Genomic DNA, 26,423 nt, shown 5'->3' with positions numbered 1-26,423 from the left:
CAAGAGAACAAAGTTTGAGTCCAGTAGCACCTTTAAGACCAACAAAGTTTTAGTCAAGGTATAAGCCTTTGTGTGCAACCACACTTCTTCAGATACAATGAAACAAAATTTCTTCAACAATTACATATAGGAACAGGGGAGTTGGTTGCCAGGAAAGGCTAGTTCAGTCCCATAGCCGCTGGGGGGGCGGAGCTCTGGGGGCCCTACCCTGGCTTCTGGCAGAGGCTGCTCAGGGCCCATAGGCTAGATAAGCAGCTGCAGTGGGTCTCCCTGCTTCTTGCAGCCAGCTTTAAAGCCAGCTGCAAAAGCACAAAGACCTGGGCTGCCAGCCCCACCTCTCTCTCTCATTCTGCTCAGCCCAAACAGGGCCAGTACCGAGAACATTTGTGAGACTGGCTGTTGCAAAGTTTGGGGGAGCTATATTTATACTGTAAAAAATTTAGAAGGTGTGTACCTAGTGGAGTCCAATGCCAGGATTGGTTAGGAATCAAAATGTTTGAAACTTACTGGCCAGTTTCATTCTAACTGCCAGGCAGGAAAATTATAGATGTAAAAGTGACCCATCAAAAGGAGTGAGTGACTGGAATGAACTGGTCACTTGAACTGGTCACTGGCTGGTCTAGAGGATAGACAAAGAACCAGGTGTGAATTATTGATCATATCCTGGGGAAACAATAGGCTTAAGATAGGAATGATTGCTGACTCAATCTTTCCTTGCATTAAAGTCGTGTTACCATAGCTCATAACTGAGACACTGCCTGCATTTTTCAATTACCTATTCCGGCTGCTTCCCTTTCGTCATGCTGGTGAGTGCTTTCAAGCTGAGTGGAATTGTCCTGTATTTCCCATATTGACTTTACTGAATTATGGGAGTTCCTTAACAGATGTCTATATGGTCTGGTATCACAACAGAAATGAACCAAATGGTTACCAGAAAGAGGATCTTTTTTGTGATGAGATCCTAGTTATGATTTCTTATCACCAAATTCACCTGGCACCTATGTTGTCACCTGTCAGGTGCCATGTAAATAGTGTTGCCAGGTCTCCTTGTTGCTCTGGTGGAGGGATTTGGGGGATAGTTCCAGGGGTGGATGAGGTCATTATACAATGCACTGATGCCACCTGGAAGTGACATCAACACATTGGCAATGCCAGGGGTGACACTCTGGTTTTTGGATGAAACTCTATGGTAAATTCACCCTCAAACCATAGAGTTTTGCCCAAAACCATCACTTCCAGGTGATGTCAATGTGTCTGAAACATTGTGTGACAACATCCCTGTTAGGGGAGGGGTTTCTCCAACCAGCCAGTTAATCTGCAGCAGAGAGAAGTCCCTGTAACCAGGGGACCCCTTGCTTGGACCTAGAGACTGGCAACCCTACATGTAAAAATCTGTGCTGACATCTGATTCAGGCATGGCTTCTGTTATTGATCTTTTTGTGCTGAATTGCTTACTATTTTCTTACAGCTTTAACTTCATTTTTACTGATTCTTTTTACCCTCTTTGTGTACTTGGACATTGTCTTAAGGGAAAGGTGGAACAGAATTTTTAAAAATAAATAAATATGGTTCTAGTCACTATTTTTGTTCTTGCCCACCTAGTTCACTTAAGATGTAGGAAGTTGTCTTGACATAAATGCATCACAGAGGGCCATACTAGACATGACAAGGGAATATCTGTGAAACGGCTACAACACAAAGGATTCAGCTCTTCCCTTTATGTTGTTCTCCTGGCCTAGATATCCTCACCTTCCCAAAGCTGTTATATGGGGTGACAAGCAACTTGGGGAATATGGACTGCGGTTGGATGGGGGGAAGAGCAGGGAGAAGGATTGTATGCATCCATCACAATACCACCAATTAAATTGTTCCACTCTTAGCTATGGCTCTAGGATGTTCAGCTGAACAGCTGTTTTACCCTTTCTCTTGCTGAAGAAAGTGCACATAAAATTGAAAAAGTGACTTTCTTTTTAAAATGTAGTCATTGAGACTAGTTTTTGGATGTTGAAAGAACTCTACAGTTGCAACTCCTTGCTCAAAAAAAAATTAATGCTTCATTGAAAGCTGTCTTTCCAAATTGGGAATCCCCAAAGCTGTAATTTATTCTACAAAAATAATTAAAGGAGAATGATGTATGGGTATCCTGATCTCACAGCTGGTATGTTTGTAAGGACCAAGCCAGGTATGCCGTGACGTGGGTTGTACTAGCTTTAACTCCAGTAGCACCTTAGAGAGCAACAAGATTCCCAGGGTATAAGGTATTGAGAGTCAGAGCTCCTTTTTTCAGTTATTTGATGAAGAGCTTTGACTCTTGAAAGCTTCTACCCTGGAAATCTTGTTGGTCTCTAAGATGCTCCTGAACTCAAATCCAGTTTTTCTGCTGCAGACCAACATGGCTATCCTCTGAAACTGTCTTCATGGGTTGTACTGGTTCCTTATTTTACCCAGATGCAGCACAGGGAGGCAGCATTAGATCTAGAAAACACCACAGTGGACAGGTTAAATCCTCTCCCCCAGGACCATTGTTCTAATGCTGAAACAGCTTGCACTTGGCTTAATTTAAAAAAACAAAAACAAACCAACCCTGTGGATATATCCAGTAAGATATTCTGCCCTCCATGTAGTTTGGTCTAAAAGGAGCTTCTGATCTTTCTGTTTGTTTTTCAGTCTGCACAATTCCCAAAAGTCTGCATTTTCAGGGCTTTGCAGTGTGACAGTCAAAGATATGGATCCCTTCTAGTCAAAAGTTGTCATACAGATTTTTAGTTCTGGACTGAATTGCTTTTGATGGATTGTTAATTATTCCTTGAGAAAAAAGTCAGTTTGAAAATCAGTGACTCAAACCCATAGAATGTTATGTTAATGATAGGACTGAGCTGTCAATGGCAGTCTAATTTGAGGGCTGTCACCCCCTTAATAAAAAATATTATGAAGTATGGAAGGTGATTTGGCATTCACACCCATGAAATGGCAGACTTTGCCGCAACTGCAGTTTTATTATAGTATGAGATCACATAGCAACTAATTAAAGACCTTCATGGGTAGTTTTAGGGGGAGACAATTGGTGCACACCTACTGGCTGGCAATCAGTGGGAAACTTACCAGAGGGTGGGGACACTCACAAGTGATGTCACTACCAGCATGATCCAGAAGTGATGTCATCATGTAGGGGTGATACTCTAGCATTCACCCAAAAACTCTGTGGTGTAACTGTAGTGTTCAGGACAAATGCTGGAGTGTCTCCCAACTTGATGTGACTTCTGGGTCATGACAGAAGTGACATCATGGTGCTGCCATGATGCTGCTCACTCTCCCCATTTCCCCCAGCCCAGTTGAATGATGGTAGGCGAGCTGACAGGGAGGTGAGGGATATCCATAGTTATCCCAAGTGCTTACATCATCAGTAGTTTCTACTTCAGAGAGCATAGCTCAAAATTGCCTGCTTGTGTATGTCTGACTTGTTTTGAGTTTTCCTGCATTTATGCTCTCCTCATTATTCTCTGTGCTTCATCCAGAATGTCTAGAATGCAGATTTGTCTCTGGACTGCAATTCTAGACTAGTTTGAGACTATATGCTATAAATCTGTCTTTGAAACTTGATACCCAACTAGATGCAATGCAGGCAGCCAGATTTATTCACAGGTGTGTGTGTGTGTGTGATTTTTTTTTTTGGGGGGGGGGGGGGTACCAGATAGTTCAGAAGACTTAATGAGTCTTTGAAATAGAGGGAGCATTTTCACTGATCCTCCCTCCCTATTAAGACTTCTACATTTGCCCCTGATGCTGCTCCTGATGGTCTGCTCAGGAATAAAATTCCTGGGGTGCTCAGTTTGGTGTAGCGGCTTAGTGTAGTGTCGAGAGCCAGTTTGGTGTAGTGGTTAAGAGTGGCAGACTCTAATCTGAAGAACTGGGTTTGATTTCCCACTCCTTCACAGTAGCTGAGTGACTTTGAGCTAGCCACAGTTCTCTCAGAGCTGTTCTCTCAAGAGCAGTTCTTGAAGAGCTCTCTCAGACTTACCTACCTCACAGGGTGTCTGTTATGGAGGGAGGAAGGGAAAGGAGATTGTAAGCCACTCTGAAACTCCGAGTGAAGGGCAGGGTATAAATCCAATCTCTTCTCTTCCCTCTCTTCGTCAGTGAACTACAGTGGGAGGAATAAGTGAGAAAGATATACCCTGCAAAGTCCACAGATGGTGGGAAACACCCCAGTGTTATTAATTTTAACCACAAAGTGAACACAGGAGAGAGTAGCTGAAGAGGATGGTGGATCAGAGTTTTGCATGTAGAGGGTCTTGGGTTTTGCCCCAGGCTTTTTCCAAAGTGGATTTCTAATGAAATAGCAAGTGTTGGAGAAAGCCTTTCGGTTAATGAAACTCTGAAAAGATGCTGCTAATTACACTAGACAATACTGAGCTGGATGGTCCAATGGCCTGACTCCATATATGGCAGCTTCATACGTTATCTGAAACATATATAAATATGTAGCTTTTCCGTGCTTCCCCTCCTCATTACCTGCCCATGCTGTATTGTTTTGGGCATTTTTCTCTCATGCTTGGCTCCTTCTAGTATTGGAATCAGGCTAGGGGCAGGGAGCCTGGGGCAACAGACCACAGGGAAGAGTTCAGCTCCTTTTTAAATATGTATTTGTTGTTAAAGTTAATACACATATACAAATTGTTTATAGTTATAAACAGCAATATATGAAGAACAGACAAAGTTGCCTTTGTCATGTTTAATTTACCCCTAAGCAAGCCCATAGCTATGGAAGGCATATGGGGGCAACATCTCGAGAAATATGACATGCCTTCCTTGTGACTTCCCAGCTTTCACAGAAAAACATAGAGGAAATCTCTAGGCCTTTGTGTTGCAAAGATATAATGGGAAATGTGCAGGAAACATTTGTCTTGCTTGCCTGGGAGGGAAGGATGGGGGAGAGGTAAAATTGGTAGAGCTGAATCAGTTAACTCCTTCCTGACCAAATGCCTTTCCTGACAATGAGCCTAGCCATAAGCAGGCCTGTGTCTACCCAGAGGATAAATCATGTGATGCTCTGAGCTCTTTGGAAACAAAATTAATGAAGAAGTAGTCTGAGCGGATACCTGCAGCCTTGGTACATTTCTGCATAGTTAGTGCATAAACTTCAGTACCTATCCATTCCTTACAAATAATTGTATACTTGTCAACAGCTGCAATAAAACAGTCCATACCACAGCAGTCTTCCTTTCACAGTTTCTGTTCTGTTCCTCCAATAAACTGGTTCATTTGGCTGCAAGTTGCCCAAATACCATATGTTATTATATTTGGTGAGATGTGGATTTGACATGTGGGAGCCCTTGTCAAGCCACATGAAATACTGTGTTGGGAATACTGCTCTGGGCTAGTCAGGTTGGGAGATAGCTTCTGTAGGGCCAGTGAGTTTTTAAGGGCATGCAGATATCAACAATGCCTGAGGTCAGCTTTGAAGCTTCATTCTGGGTGTGCAGTAATATACATGGGCTAAAATATGTCAGTCCCCTAGACAGTCTGTGAGGCCCCTGGTCACTTGCTGAGTCTTTGTTATGTTAGCAGGGGAATGGCAGATGGGAGACCCCCCACTGCAGCTGTATTATTCCCTCTCTTCTCCTGGTAAGCCCCCCTGCCTGTTGCCAAGCTTGAGGGAATGCACATTTTTTCCATTTCCAACATGACAGCAATTGCTACATTAATAAAGCAAATGTGAATCAGCTTATGGATCTGTGTTCCCTTTGTATGTAACATCAGACAGCATCTCAATCAGTTGTGAGGAGATAGTATGCTCCACTCCTTCCAAAGTGAGGAGGACACTTGTGTATACTCTTAGTTGTCGTTGGCTATGGTTGTCAACACTTCCATCCTGTTTTCAGAGACACTGAGAGCAGTGGAGGAAGAGTAGTGTTTCATTGCCAGACTCCCTATGGTAAAGGTTGCAAGGTATTTTCAGTGCTGTGGCCGGCAAGCTAATTACATCATCATCTTTTAATAGCTGCTGATGTCTGCACCATGTTGGCTTGGCCTACTCCTCTCCTTTTTTTGTTATGACAGCGTTCAGGCATGGAATGCTTAAAATCTGCCACCAGCACATGGTATCTTCTTGAACACATGCTTCCTAAAGTTATTAATCTTTTGCCGCCATCATAGCCAATTTATAGCAACCTCACAAGGTTTTCAAGGCAAGAGATGTTCAGAAGTGGTTTGCCATTGCCTGCCTCTGCAAAACAACATTGGAATTCCTTGTTAGTCTCCCATCCAAATACTAACAAGGACTGATTCTGCTTCGCTTCTGAGATATGACAAGATTGGGCTAGCTAGCCTAGGATATCTATATCAGGGCAAAGGGTTGTTATAGGATGGCAGTGTTTGATTCCCCACTCCTCCACTTGCAGCTGCTGGAATGGCCATAGCTTTCTCAGAGGTTGTCCTTGAAAGGGCAGCTGCTGTGAAAACTATCTCAGCCCCACCCACTTAGGCTTCCCAATCCCCAGGTCCCAGCGGGGGATCCCCCGTTTTTACAGGCTTCTCCCCGCCCCCAGCCAGCTGGCCAGCGGGGAAAGCCCCACCCCCACAGTCATCATGTAGTTGTAGAGCTCCTGCACGTTTAGAAACCTGCAAACTGATCCGTTTGTAAAATGTGTGCCTTTAAGGCTGAGCAGGAAACAGGAAACAGGAAGGGCTTCATGGGAAAGGGTCAGTAACAGTTTCGATGGAGAACGGCCCCTCCCTTTCTTTTGCTTTCATTTTCACAGCAAGTAAAGTTCTGCAGGAACAAGACCCAGTAAGTATATTTGTGTGTGAGAGAGGGATGGGGCAGGGGATTCCCTGATTTGGAGGCCCTCCCCCCCTGCTTTAGAAAGCATGGAGGGGGAGGGAAATGTCTACTGGGCACTCTATTATTCCCTATGGAGAACGATTCCCATAGGGAATAATGGGGAATTGATCCATGGGTATTTGGGGCTCTATGGGGGCTATTTTTTGAGGTAGAGGCACCAATTTTTTAGTATAGCATCTAGTGCCTCTCCCCAAAATACCCCCCCCCAAGTTTCAAAATGAATTGGACCAGAGGGTCCAATTCTATGAGCCCCAAAAGATGGTGCCCTATCCATTATTTCCTATGGAAGAAAGGCATTTAAAAAGGTGTGCTATCCCTTTAAATGTGATGGCCAGAACTCCCTTGGAGTTCAATTATGCTTGTCACACCCTTGTTCCTGGCTCCACCCCCAATGTCTCCTGGCTCCACCCCCAGTCTCCTGGCTCCGCCCCCAAAGTCCCCAGATTTTTCTTGAATTGGACTTGGCAACCCTACACCCACTTCACAGGGTGTCTGTTGTGGGGGAGGAAGGTAAAGGAGATTGTGAGCTGCTCTGAGATTTGGAGTGGAGGGCAGGATATAAATCTAATATCCTCCTCCTCCTTCTTCTTGGTATCATCTTTCCCCTCCTTCCCATTGTGAAACTATTGTTAAAAGACTGACTGTGGGCTTGGGAGCTTCTTAAGCATCCTGGATTTAGGAAGATAGCCACACTGACCATATGTTACTCATGAGAATACATATGTAGAGACAATTGGGAGCATTTGTGCAATTTAAAAGGAAGGCATTGTCTGGGCCAGCTCTGCTTTCCCATTCTTCAAGGGTACTCATATTGTATTATTCCCTTAAATCTCTGGAAACTTAATTTTTCGTTCAGGCAGAGCATTAGTTTCTCTTAAGTAGGTTTTTTTGTTTGGCTTGCTCTTCATTTCTCCTGTAACTCCTTCCCTCTTTGACCCACAAAATTAACAAAACCAAACAGCCTTAATGTCAAAATACACATCTGATACTGTTTGTAAATCACATTGGTATGATACTACTGCAGATAGATAGCAATTTAATGGCCCTCTTTCAAGGGCAAGGCGATTTCTTTCTTCTGAAAATATCTGGGCCTGGATCTCCTGTTCACAGATATAATAAGACAAGGATCTGGTGACATCTGTTGCCAACACTTTGGAATAAGAAGCAGAAGAAAGCAGGTGCCTCTGTGAAGCACAGATATAACTAGCTATTGGAAAACAGAAAAGAAGCATGGCCTAAATGTGTCATTAAAAAAGGAAAGAAGATGAACTGTAGATGACCTTCAAGAGTTGTTTACAAGCTAGGCAGAACCTTACAAAGATTGCACTCCAGTTCCTTTGCTTGGCTTGGAATAGACTGGATTAACTTCATGCTGCTACTATGACAAGGGAAACTAAATGCAGGATTGAATCATACAGACAAAAAGTAAAGTCTGTGGACTGTAAAAATAAGCATTTTACATCAGAAAGGCAGTCCTGCGGCACAGAATCTAAACTTCTGTTTTTGAGATTGCAGTGAGGATTGGCCTACTTAGATGCCAGTGTCAACACTGACCAATTGAGTATTTTCTTTTCTGATTGCCTTAGGATGATGTTGCATTTTGGGGCTCTTGGCCATTATGGTCACTAGATTCTTCTGGGCAAGGACACCCCAGTGGCAAGAAAGTGGATGCCTGGCCTAGCTGAGTCATGCATGAGATGGGCTGGCTGACTGTTTTTTTCACCTTCCCTTCTGCCCTTCTTTGGGGTTGAGGCTTTTTCCCAGACTGGTTCTCTTTGTGCCCAGTCTACCCTTGGTGGCTGTGATCCAAGCGAACAGTCAGGCTCTTCAAACTCAATTGGTTACCTTTCCATCCCTTTCAATGTTTAATGTAGTTCTTCTCTGGTTAATGCTGATTAAACAGTCTGACAGATATACGTCTGGAATATTGTTACAGAAGGTTCTGTCTGGCAGGTTCCCTAACTTCTGTAAGTTTAGTTCTATTATGACTGTCTTCCTTCTTAAGGCTTTACTTGTATTTGCTAATGAAATTGTGATAACTAGATTATGCAGAACAGAATTCCTAGTGTAGCTGTGTGAAATCTGAAGATATATGTATGAAAAGTGTATTTGCTTTGTAGAAAAATAGGATATAACTAGTCCTTATGCCTTTGTGGAAAAGCTTGAACAGAAACAGAAGACACTCTTAAATAAGGAATGGTCATATGATGGTCCAAATACACTAAAGCTTTCTCTATGAAAACGATGGGCACTAGGATAAGGAGAGACAGAAGGTATGCAACTGTCTAGAAGGTTTTCAAAGGGGATTAGACAAATTACTGGAGGAGAAGTCCATGAGTAGTTAGTAGGCATGATAGTTAAATAGACTCTCCGGAACAGAGGTGGCAGCATCTACTAGGGGTCAATAGCAGAAGAGGGCTGCAGATTGTCATCTTTCTGGACCCTTCAGGTTGCCCACTATGACAAAGTAGACACTAAGTTAGATAGATTCTTGGTTCTTGGTCTGATTACATAGGTCTCTCTCTTCCCTCTGATGTAATGTCAGCAAACATTCTGAAGGTCTCTCTTTTGCCTCCCCACAGCCTTACATACATATTTGACACGTATATTCCCTATTTTGTCAAAAACATTTGCATGTTTTTATACTTAGAATTATTTAAAGGGAAGCATATTTATGCAGTTGCCCTATCTGCATTATTTGTACTGACTGCAAAAGTTGGAGACAGATCACATTACTGTCTATATGTATTTATTTGTTTAAACATTTTTATGTTGCCTCTTCATCCAGTTTGGGCCTTCAAGGTAGCAAACAGTTTTTAAAAAAAAAAACATTTTAAAAAACCAATTTCTAAAACAACATACACACAGACAGCAACAGCAACAATTAAAAAAAACAGAAACAGGAATAAGGGTCAAAAAAGTTAACCAAACCAAAAGGGAGATCACTTTAGAAGAGAGACAGATGAATCTCACTGGGGAGAGAATTCAACAATTTGGGTGCCGCAGCTAGGCTGAGAGAGTGTGACAGAGAGCCTCTATTCCCACTCTCCAGGCATCCTAGAAAATCCCCTGACTACAGAGCCAATGAGAGGCTGTGGAGCCTCTGGTAAGGCGGGAGAAGACTTAAGTGGAGAGAAAAATCTGTCATCACCTTAGATAGGGCTTGGGAAAGTGACAAAGAAACGAGGAAAAACTACCAGGAGATTAGTTAGGTAGCTATGCTTCACTAGGTGAAGGAAAAATTCTCAGATGCCTTTAGTTTAGGGCTCAGGGCCCAGTGAAAAGAAAGGAATAGAGCAGGTATCTTATATTACCCTAAAGAAATAATGAGTTAGTGAGAGGACTAAGGTAAATATTCCAAGAGACAAACTAACACTATTTTTATATGCTTGGATTCTTGGGTTAGTAAGAAGTTCCAAGTGAAATCATTTTCTCTCTCCCTGGCAGAAAGAGCCTGTCTGTAAAGCTGTGGGTGTGTAAAACTATAACTGTTTTAAAGAAGTGTTCTACTATTTCTTGCTGTAATTAATTGATAACTGGTTGCCTCCCTTGCCTTATCTATTAAACCATAAAGCATGAGCAGTTTTCAGGAAGAGACAATAAACTTACTCCTTTTGTTGTGAAAGCAGGTATTGTTGTGAATCACTGAGGATGGGGGTGGGGAATAAAAATTGCTTCAAATTCTTCTACCTCACCAAGCCTCCTCTGTAATAGCAACATATAACCTAGCAGTTATTTATTAACATTGCTTCACTGAACACTTGTAAACCACATCTATATATATAAAAAACAAATGTCCTGACAAATCATCAACGCCCAGCCCAAACCCCTGGGCCTAGAAACCCAGAATTCAGGGAGTGCATTCCTTGCATAACATGCCCACTAAGAAGGGATTTTTAGAAATCTGACCTCAAAGTGGGGTGAAAAGGGGTAAAAATTGTTTTCCCAAAGGGGTAAAGCTTTGCTGTGTGTCTGGCAGCCTGCTGCCTGCTTCCGTCCCCCACCCCCGATTGGTCAGGTGTGGAGCTCTGTGTTCTGAGGTGGCAATCGGTTAATGGAGACTGCAGACAGCTGAAGCACACCCTTCTCTCTGATTGCTCAACTGTGCAACTATGTATTCTGAGGTAAAAATCAGTTAATGGAGACTGTAGACAGTTGATTAGGTGTCCTGACTGACTCATCAACACCCATCCCAAACCCCTGGACCTGTGTAATAACACTGCTACTACTGCTGGGAAGGAGATAGGGGTTCCAACTCCATGTTGGGAAATTCCTGGAAATGTGAGGGGTGGAGCATGGAGAGGGTGGGGTTTGAGGAGGAGTGGGACCTCAGATAGGTACAATGCCATAGATTCCACCCTCCAAACCAGCCAATTCCTCCTGGGGAGCCATTGGTGCCACTCTCAAGGCGAGGGCCAGAGATCACTCAGAATTACAACTGCTCTCCAGATGGCAGAGATCAACTCCCCTGGAGAAAATGGCTGCTTTGAAGGCTGGACTGTGTCATTATACTCTGCTGAGGTTGCTTGCCTCCTGCTTTGGTCCACTCACAGACTTTCAGCCTAACCTACCGCACAGGGTTAGACCAAAAGGGGAAGTCAACTCTAAACCAGAATAGGCATTTTTCATAAGTCAATATGGCAATGGAGTTTCTAAATCTTCCAAAACCAAAACACCTTTCCTACCTAAAACAAATTTAAAGGTAGTTAAATACCATAGCAACGCATGGGTTTCAGGCTAGTAATAACTAAAAGTAATTTGGTCACTGCTATGGGAAGGAGTGATGTGTGTGGGTGGGGGACCAAGGAAACACCTGGCCATCACCCAGAGTAAAGGAAGCAAAAAGCTACTGGTGCAGTGAAAATACATTAAAATAATATGTTTATTTATTGCTTCTTAAGGGGCTCTAATAGGTAGTTGTCCCTTGGACCTGTCAGGTAAAAACAGAGTTCTTAGAATGAAACTCCTGCATGCCCATTCTCATGCTTGAATCCTGGTAACAGTCATGCCTGCTGTATAGAATTAAAACAGAAGTCTTGTGGCATTTTAACATTTAATTAGCTCTGGTTTATTTTTGCTGTAATTTACTAATACAGCTACTTCTCTGAGATTATTTCACAAATGCACTGAAACAGGAGGTCAGAGAATTACAGTGAAAATTCATTTTCTACGCAATCTTTTAGATACTTTGTTCTAGGAGTTGCCAGGTCCTCACAGTCCACCAATGGGGAATAGGGAGTTAGGGCTGCCAGATCCAAGCTTGGAAATACCTTGAGATTTGGAGATGGAGCCTGGGGAGGACAGGGACCTCAGTGGAGTACATTGCCACACTCCAAAGCATCCATTTTCTCAAGGTGAAATAGTCTCTGTAGTCTGGAAATGAGCTGTAATTCTGGGAGATCCCTGAGTCCCACCTGGAGGCTGACATCCCTACTTTGTACTGACAAAGCAATGTTAATGGTAGAAAAAAATATGCCACCCACTTTCCATGAAGTGTGGAATTAAAAAAAAATGCTTAGCAGTGGATTTTCCTTCATGGAGGCAAACATGCTTCTTCTCTATTTCTAATCAGCTTCAAGTCATTTTGTTACATCAGACTGATGCTGAAGTCCAATAGCATCTTTAAGACTAGCAAAGTTTTATTGAGAATGTAAACTTTTGTATGCATGCACACTCATCAGATGATGAAATGGGTTACAGTGAACAGTGTACCCCATTTCATTATCTGATGAAGTGTGCATGCACATGAAAACATACATTCTCAATAAAACTTTGTTGGTCTTAAAGATGTTACTGAACTCCAACTTTGTTCTACCCACCTGGATCTACCAAGCTGATGTGTCACATCTGGAAATTCAACAAGCTGGAGATAAGAATAACTGTAAAAACATGCAGACTTATGTTTATATTTTGAACAAATTGTTTCCACTGGTTCCTAGACTGATGAGTAGCCTCAATTTTAACACATTGTTATTATTTATAAATTATTTATATTTAAAGGGGCCAACCTGCTTGAGCCATTACTCATAGAGCAGATAATTTAAAATATAATACTACACAATATAGTGAAATACAGATCAAAACTATCCAACTACCATACTTTGTGTGTTGAGATTCCTTAGAATCTTAAGGAAGGTTTAATGAAAAGACCAATAGTAGCTTGAAAGACTGCTACCACAGGGCAATGAAATAGCTAGCCAAAATCTGATGTTCATTTGAATGTACATTTTAGAATATGCCCTTGAATGATCTATAATGCTCAGGGATTCCATGACAAACAGAATACCCAATTTTCTGTAATAACCCATACCATAATGATGAAGAGATAGGGTTTTTAGAGCCACAAAGCAGCCACTGAAAAATGCCTCTCCTTATTTTGCTGCTGAAGACAATATCATAAAAAACTCTCATATCTGAAAATTGCAGTTGCAATATGATAAGATTATCAATCAACAAAGAAAATTCTGGTTTATGACTTTAAGCCAGCACCGTAAATTGTGCTGATCCAGTAGATGTAAGCAACCAATGGAAACTCTGGAATATCGTTCCTATGTGCTCCAAGTGACCTTCGCCACCCATCATGAGGTGGGGTCACTGCATTCCATACCAGCTGCAGCTGTTGAAGAGTTTTCAATGGCAGCTGTGCATAGAGTTCATTACATGGTCTAGCACCGTGACCTCCATTTAATGAAGATGTTAGACTGACTGACTTTTTGCCTGATGGAGTTTGCGATATGGTGCGTATATCTAGTGCAGTATGATATTGCTTTGTATCTAAGATCAGTTAAGTGGCTTTTTTTAGAAGACTAATTTATTCTTTAAGAAGGAAGATTGCTGCAAAAATGTTATACAGAATAGGACTGAGGATTCAAAACAACAGGCATTAATTTGGAGCTCTGAACACTGTGTATATATGACCCAGTAAAAGAATACTTCTTTAAAAACAGACAACTGCCTTTTGAAAAGTTAAAATTGTCTATTGTCATAGTAATATTTACACAGGCTTGTTTTGGCAAGGTTTAAATACTGGGCTCCACTATAAAACCTAAAAATGTCTTGGACATGAAGTTGTTTATACAAAATATGAGAAGATATAAAGTTACAGGGCTGGGGATTGGAAGAGGCTTTGAAACCGTCCTCCGTGTGTTGACGTCACATAGAAACCAGCTGCTGGGATGATGCTAAACGGAACTGTTTTTCAGTTTGCAAAAAGTTGCAAGGCTGATCTATTGGACTTCTAAGGGCTGCCCTGGTCGAGAAACTGAGCACTCTCATCTCTTTTAAGGATTGGTATTTTCACAACTGGAAGCCCTTTCCCAACCTCACTGCTTTCATTGCTAGTTTACTTGTGGACTGAAATCATTCTGAAGGGATTTTTCCTCTAGAAAAGGTAAGCTTATATATATATATTCAAAAACTTTAAACTGTTGCTTGAAATGTATTTAAAAATATGAACATGTCTGCAACTAGATGAACTTGAAATGGTGCCCAAACCATTATTTAAATGTCACTCTGGTCCCCCCCCCTTTAATTTGAATGCTGCTCAGTGATCATTTTACAAAAATAATTGGATTACTTAAGGACAGAAAGATTTGTAAAGTGAATAAAAGAGACAAACAGCCCTTTATATTTCCTAACCAGGACACAGTCTTGAAAGTTTGTATACCATAATACAGAACCTGGCAGTTGTTGTGAAGGAGTCAATAACACCCACCATTTTGTTGAGTGTTCATGATTATACTCTGGCATTCCTGAATGACTGTGCTGCTTGTAAACCAAAGAGGGCTCTGCCTGCTGAAGCTGCCTTGGGCATCACTTTTGTTCACCTCTGTTAAACATAACACCACTTGGGCTTATGTCTTCACAAGTTATTATAAGAAGCTGCCTTCCATACCCCCAGAAGATTTTTATTTTATGTGTTTTGGAGCAGGGAGTAGGATAAAGGGAAGAGTAATGTGAAAGACTTTACACAAAATTTTAAAATGGTAGGAGAATTCAGATTGTTTTGGAGAAGTGAGAGTGACATGTACAATTGATTCAGAAAACATTGATTATTTGCCTAAAGCATACTGCTGTATTGAGTTTCTGACCTTGGCTAGGACATATTGAAAAGTGTCAGTACAGTGAAAGACATCCAGCTGATCCCCAATGGATACAAAAAAGTGCTTTGCAGTGAATTATAGTTATAGATTTGTAAAATTAAGTAATTTTAAAAAATCAATTTATGATTGCAGAAGTAACGTTTTAAAAGGAAGGCTGTCAGGGAGTTTCTTCAGTTAAGCCTGCCTGCCTGTCTTCTCACATGCTGCATGTATAGAAAATAGTCTCCCAGGGAAAAGGATCACAAGAGAAAAAAGAAATAAAAATAGGAGCTTTGATTCACTTGGGAATTTATCCACCATAATACCAGCTGGTATTTGGAATAGAATTAAACTCAGCCGCCCTGAGCCATTCGTGGGAAGGGCGGGATATAAATTCTAAATAAATAAAAAAATAAAAAATAAACACTGGTTCAATTCTCTGTATATAAATATAATGCTTGGCCTACTAGCAATTACAAGAAGATGTGGCAGAACCGCAAGCAGCAACGTGAGCAAACCAAAGTTCAGAGAGGGGAATGGACCTCGGCAGAGGATGTTGCTAGGTAATGCCATCTGGAAATATTTCTTCAAGTTGCATCATTGTCCTGCAGGCATTTCTGGGCATAGTATGTGTTGTCTAAACCTGTTAGTAGTGAAATTGCCAAGTGCTTCACAGTCCTGATTACGATTACATGCAGACCAACTTTGTTGCTGGGGTGATGAGAGGTCACCTTTGTTCTCATATTGTAGAGGAGAAGCAAAGTTCACAAACTGACATATTAGACAATTAATAATATTAGACAATGAGTATAAAAGAGGGACTTGTAACCAAGTTTTCTGGGTCCAAGCATGTTCTTTACCTACTACACCGCACTAATGAAGTGCTTGGAAGTCACTGTGCTTTCCCTGACATGAGGTAATCATTAGGAGAGTTTGGGTCAAGAAAAGCTTGTCATAGTTATGTGAGCCTCAGCTCTCTTCCAGCCATTTGATTCTACATTACATGTCATGCAAAGATTCATGCTAAGTTCTTGCAGAGCTTGATTGCATTTGGGTAGTCTCCAGTGTGGTTTCTGAAATGCAGTTTAGTCAGAAACAGATCATACATTACAAAGATTAATTTAAACAAACAAGTAATCACTTTAGAAGCTCAGTGTTTCTCTTTTGTTTTACATACTAAGCTGTTCTGTAAATGTATGCATTATGAGAGAGCAATCAATATACATTATTGGGAAATGTACCATTTGTATGCCTTTGCTGCAATATTTCTGTATTTGATGCTTTTCCTATTTTATCCCTTTGCCCAGAGATTTCCAAAGTGATTGATCTTTATATTAAGAATAAAGAGGAATTCTTTATATGATGAAAGAGGGATTCTTCTGTACAATTTCTTCTGACATTTGTTTTGAGTTAATCTCCTCAAGAAGTAAATGTAACAACTCTTCCAAAAAACAAACCCAATTGCTGTGCATAGTTATATACTTTCAAATTTGTTTAAGCAGTTGCAAATACTTTTCTTAATGTTAATAACGTTAGTCTAAAAGAGAACTTTTAGTGCAGTGGATAAAAGTTGTTTTGGAACAATAGCCTGTGATCCCTGGCACAGAATGGAAACTTTGGCTCTAGAAAGGTGAAAGCTTCATATGCCAAATGCTTACTATGTGAAGCCAAAACATTTGCTTTAATGATCAATTCTGCCTAGCCTTTTTATTGAGAATCACCATGTGTTGTCTTTGTAGAGTTTTACTGTTTTTAGTAATCTTGATTTGTTATAAAGCTGTCCTGAATTTTTCCAGGCAGGTATAAGCAGAAGAGAATTTGTTGGATCTGCTCAGTTTTGGAAAACGGTGGAAACAAAGCTGAAAGTGACAGAAAATAAGCTTGCTTCAGAATCCAAGAGAAAGGACTAAATGCTGCATTTCACAGGTAAGCCAACTAATGACAATGTAATTATGTAATTATGAGGAGTGACAAAAAAATTCAAAACCTCATCCCTGCTTAGGCCCCAGGCTAAATGCCAGTGAAGCCAATAACAACACTGGCCTCAGCTTCAACGTTTAGCTTGTATTAGAGGGAGCTTCATTTTTGTATGAACCTAATCTTGCTGAGAAAGAATCTGACTTAGAGCCAAACTACACATTATCTCTGACATTATTGTCACAAGTAATGTGTAGTTTGGGCCTGGAGAGCTGTGTTTGATTGAAATGAGAAGAGGAGGAGGTGGTAGAGGAGGAGGAAATTGGATTTATACCCTGCCCTTTACTACCCAAAGGAGTCTCAGAGTGGCTTACAATCTCCTTTCCCTTCCCTACAACAGACACCCTGTGAACTATGTGGGGCTGAGAGAGTTCTTCAAGAACTGCTCTTGAGAAAGCAGCATTTCAAGAACTGCAACTGACCCAAGGTGCATGTGAAGGAGTGTGAAATCAAACCTGGTTCTCCTAGTTTAGTGTTTGGGTGCCTGAGTGGGAGAGGAGAGTGGAAACCCCCCCAGGCAGTGACTCAAGCAACGCAGGAAGAAACAAAGTGCTTTTTGGAAGAGCAGAAAGGGGACCTCACAGCCAGGGAAGATGGCAGTTAGCCAAGCCCCCCTGAAATCTGTAGGTAGTTTGAGTGGGAGAGGATGCTCCCCCAGGCAGAGACTTAAGCTATGCAGGAAGAAATGGGTGCTTTTTGGAGGAGCAGAAAGGGAATCCCACAGCCAGCATGCAGAGAAAAGGGTGGTTTTCAGAACCCGCAAGAGTAAATAGTCCACCCCCAAATCAAATCAAGAACATGTTTTAAATGAAAATAATCTATCCATGTTTCCCACTCCTCACAGCAAAGACAAAGATGTGTGTGGGGGGGGGAGAGAAATGTAGCTCTGAATGCAAGGAAAGGAGAAAAAGGAGATGTGATGCTTTTACTCTGGCAGTTTGTATAAAGGCCAGGAGATTCAACAGGTTTCTCCACCCACCCCCCAGTAATTCCCTTCCTCCTCAGTCCACCAAAAGATATTATTTCACATGCAAGAAGAACAAGACTCGCAAAACCCAGATGCAAACAGAGGACAGGAATGTGCCTCTAGTGATTATATACATTCCCCCTCCCAATCCTGAGGAAGTCAGATCAATGCCTATCACTGGAAATCAGACTTGCCTGTCATCTTCAGACTGTCACTATTGGTCCCTTGATGGCTGGAAATATCCCACTCATACCCACTTTTCAGCACGAAACTCCATAGGTGGAGTTTCTTTGCCAAGAGTGCACAAGAGGTTCCAAACCAGGCAGAAAGTTCAGAGACTTCCTGGTCCGAACATGTGACTTTCGAACTGAACTGTTTGAATCTTGAACAAGGTAAAGTCCGGGCCACATTTTAGTTCAGGTTTGGGTCTGTGCCCATCCCTACTCCCAACCATCCATATGTTCAATGCAGTTTAAAGTATAGCACATTAAAGCACCACAGTGTACAGTAATAAAACAAAATAGCATGCAAATTATTTTGGATAAGAGTCTTATATTTGACCTTGTTGTCATCGGTAATGTGTGAGCCTTATAGACCTTTTGAAGAACTGGCAAGACAGGGCTGTCCAAATATAAATCATTCCATGGAACTGGGGAGAAAATTAGTGGATCATTCAGTAGACATACATTCATCTGACCTAAGGTTGCACTCAGGTTCATACTGGGAAAGGTGATCTAAATATGTATATTCCAAGTAGTAAAGTGCTATGAAAGTAAAGACAGAACTTTTAATTGATCTCAGTAACAAATGACAGTCTATTAAATTCTTTCAGAGTTGGTACAATGTGTACTTCATTGTTGGTACAATGTGTACACAGGCTCACATGAATATTCCTCTATGTTAAAACAAAAATCCCAACACATAGAAAACTAGATGTCAGGAAAGAGATTCTTTGGGGGTAAAGCATGTGAGCCCCCACCTGTAGTCTGTAGCTTCAGGAAGTAAAGAGATGTAAAGAAAGTGACAGATGTTTAATCTGCGTAGCTGTTGGTCATTCTGTAGTTAGAATTTTTTAATTTCCAGACAAGACTGCTTTACATAGCTTTGATTTCCTCTGCCAGTTGGCATTCTCTCCTTTGGGTGGTCCTTCCCCTTAGGCTTGTGAACAATCATCTATAGCAGGTGTGGCCAATGGTAGCTCTCCAGAAGTTTTTTTGCCTACAACTCCCATCAGCCCCAGCCATTGGCCATGCTGGCTGGGGCTGATGGGAGTTGTAGGCAAAAAACATCTGGAAAGCTACTGTTGGCCACCTCTGATCTATAGAAATGAAGGTGTTTTATGAAGGGCAGTATCATAGTTGTGCTCATTTGGGGATGCTGTAACAGAAGTGTGGAGTAATATTGTTCAGCTACAAGACAGAAAATTCAGTGTTTTGAAGATGATGTGTTGGTCTGAAATTTAATAAATTAGATAGATTCAGGTGGGTAGCAAAACAAAGTTGAGTCCAATTGTAGGACTGCCAACTTCCAGGTGGGACCTGGATATCTCCCGCTTTTACAACTGATCTCCAGCTGGCAGAGATCAACTCCACTGCAGATAATAACAATAATGATACCATGATTAAACAACTATCCCCTAACATACATATAAATACCTTATATTTACTAATACAAATGCTTACAACACAGACTGTTGATAAATCATTTCACAGTATGAAAGTTCATAAAGTACATATAACAATTCATGAACTACAAGCACTTTTTGCTGCAAGCGCCTTCTACTACAAACATTTTTCATTTGTCAGAGTTGGCGTTTGGATTGAGTTTCAACTGTGGGGTTGAAATTTGTGCCTCATGAACTGTGAAATAGCATGTATTTCATTTTCATGAATTGTTGTATGTACTCCATGAACTTTGATATTGTGAATTGATTTATCAATAGTCTGTGTTGTAAGTATTTGTATTAGTAAATATAAGGTATTTATATGTATGTTAGGTGGTAGTTGTTTCATCACAGTATCATTATTGTTGTTTTCACGTCTTGTCTGTGATTCTCTTTTGTGTATATATCTCCCCTGGGGAAAATGGCTGCTTTGAAGGTGCACTCTGTGGCATTGGACCATGCTGAGGCCCCTCCCCAAACACCATCCTCTCCCAGATCCACCCCCAGAGTTTTCAGGTCGTCCCTGTAGCAACAATGTGGGATTAGCCAATCACTTTAGGACCAAGCAGGGATTTGGGGGGACCCTGTTTGATTGGCTGGTATAAGGTATCTTTTTTGCCTCCTTTACATTTGTTACCATGGGGCTAGGTTATATGATTAGTTCTGGTATGAGGGCTTGGTAAGGCCCTAATGGGGGTTGGCAGGATTTGTGTGAATGAGGTGCTTAATAATTAAACTGGCAAGTACTGTGAGAAATCCAAGAATGGAGATAGAGTTGCCAAATCTGGCAAACAGTGATATGATGGTGTTATTAGTGGTGTATGCTGAAAGTGACATTGCCATGTTGCCTTGTTGAAATGATGGTGTAGGCCTCCCCTGATGCTGGTGTGTCTCCCCCACAACAGTCTGCTGATTAGCAGCAGGGGACAGGGCCCCAATGGAGGAACTGCACCCTAATTTAACCTATACCCTTATCTAGATAGTCCAGACTAGCTCAATCTCATCAAATCTTGAAAATTAAGAAGGGTTGGCTCAAGCTAGTATTTGGTGGGGAGAACTCCAAAGAATATCAGGGTCATGACAGGGAGACAGGCGATACCAAACCACCTCTGAATGTTTCTTGCTTTGAAAACTCTATGGTGTCATCATAAATCAGCTATGGCTTGACAACAACAACAAAAAATGTAACACAAACATTTTGTCTGGTGTCTTAACTTTGGGGTATGAGAGCATTGCAGACCATAATCTATTATTATATCATTAGCCAGTTTACAGTGGGATAACTAATCCCTGTTCCTTCTTGGTATTTTTGTAAAAACAGTTGAACCAGGCAGATCCAGTAAAGGCATTCTTAATCTCATGTTCTTAGAATCATGTTCTCAGGTCTTTTTAACAGAAAAAGCCCAGCAGGAACATGTTTGCATATTAGGCCACACCTCCTGGTGTCACCAGTGTTTCACACAGGGCTTTTTTGTAGAAAAAGCCCAGCAGGAATTCATTTGCATATTAGGCCACACCCCCTGATGCCAAGCCAGCTAGAACTGCATTCCTATGCATACTTGCTCAAAAAAAGCCCTGCATGTTCTTAGGCTACTATGCATATTCATGTTCACTTAACATAAATTAGTTGTTCACTCACTGTAAAAAAATTCTCAACATGCATGCGCTTTTGTTTCATAAAGTTAAAACACATTGACAGACCACAGACACTCTAGTAAAAAAACTGCAGAGCATGAAACAGTAAAGTCAGACCACCAGTGCTATGAAGCAAGATGTATTTGTGTGTATGAATATATATTTATTGGTGGAGAGGGTGGGGTTGATGGAAAGATCAGCTATGTGAGTGTAAAATCATCTTCATTAGATATAGCAAAATGGCTGTGTTTAGATTCTAGACTGTCTTGACAACAAACTGTATGGGAGTAAGGCATAGTATGTACCTTGGCTGTTTCAGGCCTTGCAAAGTTGTAATCAATTAAGTGACCACCCACAACTAACTAAAGTGAAAAATGATCTGAAAATCTGAAGCTGTGGTGAAAAAATAGCATTTTCCCCATTTTTCAGTGGGGGGAAATAGAAATTTTAAGGAAAATTTAAAAACATGCAATGTTTACTTTCTTGTAAAACATAAACTTATTTTACTACATAAAATGAATCATTTACTTTGTTAGCAAATTGAATTATTATATTATTAGGAATAAGGCCCATTGTGAATAAAAATACAGTGGGCTCTATAAAGAGGCTCTGGGTGAGTGCTCCCCCACCCTTGCTGTCTTACCACCCACCCAAGTGAAGGCATTCATTCCCCTCATCCTTGGTGTCTTCCCCCCCAACTTCCCACCCCCCCTCCAATTACCACCCCCAACTGCCTCTTCCTCCTAACTACCCCACACCCTTGGCACTCCAGTACTCCACCACCCATGACATTCACTCACCCCCACCCTTGCTGTCTTCCCATCCACCCACCAACCATTGGCCTTCACTCACCCCCCCACCCTTGCTGTCTTCCCACCCACCCCTAACCCTTGGCATTCACTCACCCTCCTGACTGTCTTCCCACCCACCCTACAGCTGAAACAGATGCCAGCTCCCTCCCTGCTTATGTGTGCATGCATTCCCATATCTGTGGTGGCTCAAAGCTCTGAAAGAGGCCCAGAGTGGAGATAGGGAAGAATAATTAGGGGAACATGAGGGGACATGATGACAGTCACACAGAAGCTGAAGCTCAGCATTCTGCTTCTGCCACCTTTTCCTGATTTTCAGCCTTGTAGCGTTTAGCATCAGCATGAGCTTGTGGCGTGATCTGGGTTTTTTGGTTGGCATTGTTGTGTTATGGTATACCATAAAGTACGAGCCTCAAGGAGGCCATTTTCTGCAGAGGAACTGATCAGACTTCAGCTTTTCATCTCCTCTCCCCACCCTGAAGCCTCTACCTAGGAAAAGTACAGTCTTTCTCTACAGTGGAGTCCAAAGCAGGAGAGAAGTGACATCAGCAATGTATAATGACACAGAATCCACCCTGCAAAGCAGCCATTTTCTCCAGGGGAGCTGATATCTGCCATCTGGAGAACAGTTGCAATTCTGAGTGATCTCCATCCCTCACCTGGAGATTAGCAGCAATGGTTCTCCAGGAGAAAATGGCTGGTTTGGAAGGTGGAGTCTATGGCATTGTATCTGTTTGAGGTCCCACCCCCTCCTCAAACCCCACCCTCTCCATTTCCACCCCTCAAATATTCAGGAATTTTTCAACCTGGAGTTGGCAACTCTGTTTCCTCAGCCAACCATCAGCCTACCTTTATATCCCCTTCTGACTTCAGCTTTCCATCTCCTCCCCACTCCCTGCACCCTCTACCTAGGAAAAGGCCAGTCTTTTGCTCCAGTGGGGACCAGAGCAGCTTATGTCATTCTCCTCTCCCCCTTTTGATCTGCACAACCCTGTGAGGTAGGTTAGGCTGGAAGTCTATGAGTGGTCCGAAATCACCCAGTCAGTTTCCGCATCAAGAACCAGGGTCAGTTAGATCCTGCTTTTGTGTTACACTGGCTGTCATGGGGGTGGGGGCTGCTGCTGAACAGGAGCAAGCAGCCAGACCTAGTTAAGTCATGCCAGTCAGGTGACATCAAGGCACCCAGAGCTGGCAACCCTAGTCAGGACCAGCCCCGATGTGTTCTCCCTTAAAGGCCAAAATAGACCTGGAAAGGGCCTCCTCCCCTTGCCATTTACTGACAGAACCAAGCTTGGAATACTATGGTTGCCTAGCAATAACCACTGAGGGGATATGGAGAACCTGGCGGGGTGGGCCAATAGAATGCAAAGGCAGCTTCACCAGTGGTCCAATCTTTGTCTGTCCTGTTGTGAGGAGGGGAAGAAAAGGCATTCCTGCCCATTTGCTCACCTCAGGAGCCAGCCAGCTGCCCAGGAGAAGTGGGAAAAGAAGCAGCAAGAGCAGCCTCGTTGTGTGGCCCAGGCCCCATCTGGATGGCCACAGCCTGCCAGACTTGCCACCCCCTGAGGAGAGACAGGCTTTTTTTTTTCAGCCAGGGAAGATATGGCCTAGCCAGCAGTGGCCAGGGAAGAAACGTGGACCCAATCAATGGATGATGTGGTACGCTTGTGCTTTTTTATATATCGGATGATATTTAAATGCATAAATGCCTTCATTTTGTTCAAACAAAATTGTCAATATACTCACTGTAGAACTATTACTATTCTTTTTTTTTCAGTTAGATACCTTTAATGGCATAATCGGAATAAAGTGCATATGATAACTTTCAGCCAACTAATGTATAATAGTAAACAGTAAAATAAATGCAATTCATTTAAAAAGCTTATATCTGGTATTGACCACTTCATCCAAAAACTTAGCAACAAAAGCTGTAATTTCAGGGTTATTATCATTTAAAAGATTGAATAATTCTATCTTTGTTAGTATTGGAATTAAACTACTATAATAATGATAAATATTTCTTGTGAGTAGCTCTGTGCAGTTAACAGTCTAAAATAATATGTTGAACTGAATCAATGGATTTTAAAGCACAGTTACACAACCTTTAATGGAAGGGGTTTTCTTGGAGTCTGCCCGATAACATATTTGAAGGAAAAGCATTTAGTTGGGCTAGCATGAATGCTGTATGAAGAGAGGGAGCATGAAGGTTATAAGGATAGTTAGTAATTTGGTTGTATTGGGCTGAAAGGTTCAGAGGAACTTGGGATGAAGGACGAGGTTGTTGGGGACAAAGTTTTTAGATTTCAAGATCAAACAATCAAGCAGAATCCATTCTGTTATCACCTTGTCTAGTTATCTGTACACAGGGTAAAATTTGTGTTCTTATGCAGTCATTCACTTTAATACTATTCCAATACAGCACAAAAGGTTTACATATGTTAATAAAAGATTCTTGTGTTAATGTTTTCTTCTCCTAAAGATAATGGCATCACCTTATTTAGAAGCATAACATACCAAACTATATGTAGCCATAAATGAACTTGCTAAAAAGAATTCTTTGTGCAGTTCTGGGCTACTAATATTCTTGCTGGCACTGAGTCTTATGCCTTATCTGTACTTCTTGAGGTAAATTTCTCAATCAAGCCATTATTGGATCACATGGAAGCTTATAACCTAATATATTTTTCATGACTTTGAAAATATTATAACAAAAGACTTGATTTGGGGGCATAGCCATCAAATATGGAATTATGTACCTCTTTGATTACTACATCTTCAACACAATGTATAGTCTGAAGTTGTCATTTTGAATAATTTTGATGTGGTATAGTACTATCTTTATATAATTTTCATTAAAAATGTAGTCCCCTGTGCAAGTACCAGTCATTTCCGACTCTGGGGTGATGGCACATCATGACATTTTCATGGAAGACTTTTTTATGGGGTTTGCCATTGCCTTCCCCAGTCATCTACACTTTCCCCCCAGCAAGCTGGGTATGTGTTTTACTGACCTCAGAAGGATGGAAGGCTGAGTCAACCTTGAGCCATCTACCTGTAACCCAGCTTCTGCCTCTCTAATGGCATTGTACCTGTTTGAGGTCCCACCCCCAGTCTCTCTAATGCCTATATTTATAGTTTCCTAATCTTCATATGCAATTTAAGTCAAGAATCATCTGTGATATTGAGAATTAGATATACCGGCAAGCAAGGAACCTACAAGGACTTTCATGGGTCACTTCATTTCCCCCTGTATCCATTTCTCCATCCTGTTTTCTCTTTCACTGCTCCTGGTAAGTCCCCATATCTTTTCCTCTTTCTCTCTTTCCCTCTCACCAGCCCACATTTCTTTTATCTAGTGCTCCCAGGCTTCAGCTTTGCTTATTATTTAAAAGTGATGCTCTGATCACATCCAAGTTAGATTACAGTAGTGTACTAAAAGCAGTTCTACATTTGAAAACTGGCTGGACTTCTTTTGGCCTAAAATGCAGCAGCCAAGATATTGTAAGGTTTCCAACCCCCCCCCCCCACCCCACTCGGGTCCCAGCAGGAGTTCCCCCACTTTTGGGAACTCCACTCTGCCGCTGCCCATCTGGCCAGTGGGGAAACCCCATCCTCCAAACAGGGACATTGTTGTGCGATGTCCCTGATGCAATGACATCACCTGGAAGTGATGCCATTGCACCAGGGAGCACATGCCAACACTCTGGTTTGGGGGCAAACTTTGTGGTTTTGTAGCAAAAAACACACATCGTTTTTGCCCCAAGCCTAGAATGTTGTGCGCTATGTCAGTGATGTGATGATGTCTCTTCTGGGTGATACATCTCACTGCACATGCTTGTGCTTGTGACAGAAGACTCCTAGAGTGGCTCCAGGATCCCCCACAAACAGCCAGATAGGATCTGGCAACCCTAAGATATTTTCAGGGATTGCTTACAGGGATTGTATGGCCCCTGTGCTGAATGATCTGAACTGGTTACCCATCTGTTTCTGGGCACAATTCAAATTGCTGGTTCTTATCTTTAAGGCCCTAAATGGCCTGGGGCCTGGCTACCTTAAGGACCATTTCCTCTCATACTTTCCAGCCCACCTGTTAATATCTGCCACTCAAGCTCTACTCTTCACGCTCTTACCATCAGAGGTGAAGTGGGTAGCTTTAAAGGCAGAATTTTCTATGGTAGCACCTTGCCTCTGGAATGCCTTGATGCTCACCTGTTACTTACTTTACTTTCTCTCAGGTGTCAAGCTAAAACATATTTAATTCAGCGGTTTTATTTTACCAGATTTTTAATTGATAGTTTTTGTGTTGTGTGTGTGTCCAAAAGCTTGCTTTTAATGGCTTGTGTTGTACTGTGACCTTGTTTTAATTATAACTGCCTAAAATTGGACTCTGAAAAGGCAGCATAGAAATATCCTAAATAAATAAATGCATTTTCTTCATTTATACCAC

General features: G+C 41.7%; 1 protein-coding gene across 6 annotated transcripts in view; it reads left to right on the top strand.

The window, feature by feature from the left end:
- The window catches only part of MTCL3 (MTCL family member 3), a 47,867-nt gene extending 31,074 nt beyond the window's left edge, over positions 1-16,793 (top strand). For 5 of the 6 annotated variants that reach the window (XM_060239052.1, XM_060239044.1, XM_060239036.1 and 2 more), the window contains exons 7-8: positions 14,130-14,234; positions 16,722-16,793. In XM_060239052.1, coding sequence (XP_060095035.1) covers positions 14,130-14,185 — 56 coding nt within the window. In that variant the 3' untranslated portion in view covers positions 14,186-14,234; positions 16,722-16,793. Of the gene's footprint in view, positions 1-14,129; positions 14,236-16,721 lie in introns of those variants that run through there. The other variant, XR_009555419.1, reaches the window with a different exon arrangement.
- Positions 16,794-26,423: the final 9,630 nt, after the last annotated feature.

This window comes from Heteronotia binoei, chromosome 1 (assembly GCF_032191835.1).
Source record: "Heteronotia binoei isolate CCM8104 ecotype False Entrance Well chromosome 1, APGP_CSIRO_Hbin_v1, whole genome shotgun sequence".
Taxonomy (NCBI): Eukaryota; Metazoa; Chordata; class Lepidosauria; order Squamata; family Gekkonidae; genus Heteronotia; species Heteronotia binoei.
This window is presented reverse-complemented; position numbering and strand designations above follow the sequence as displayed.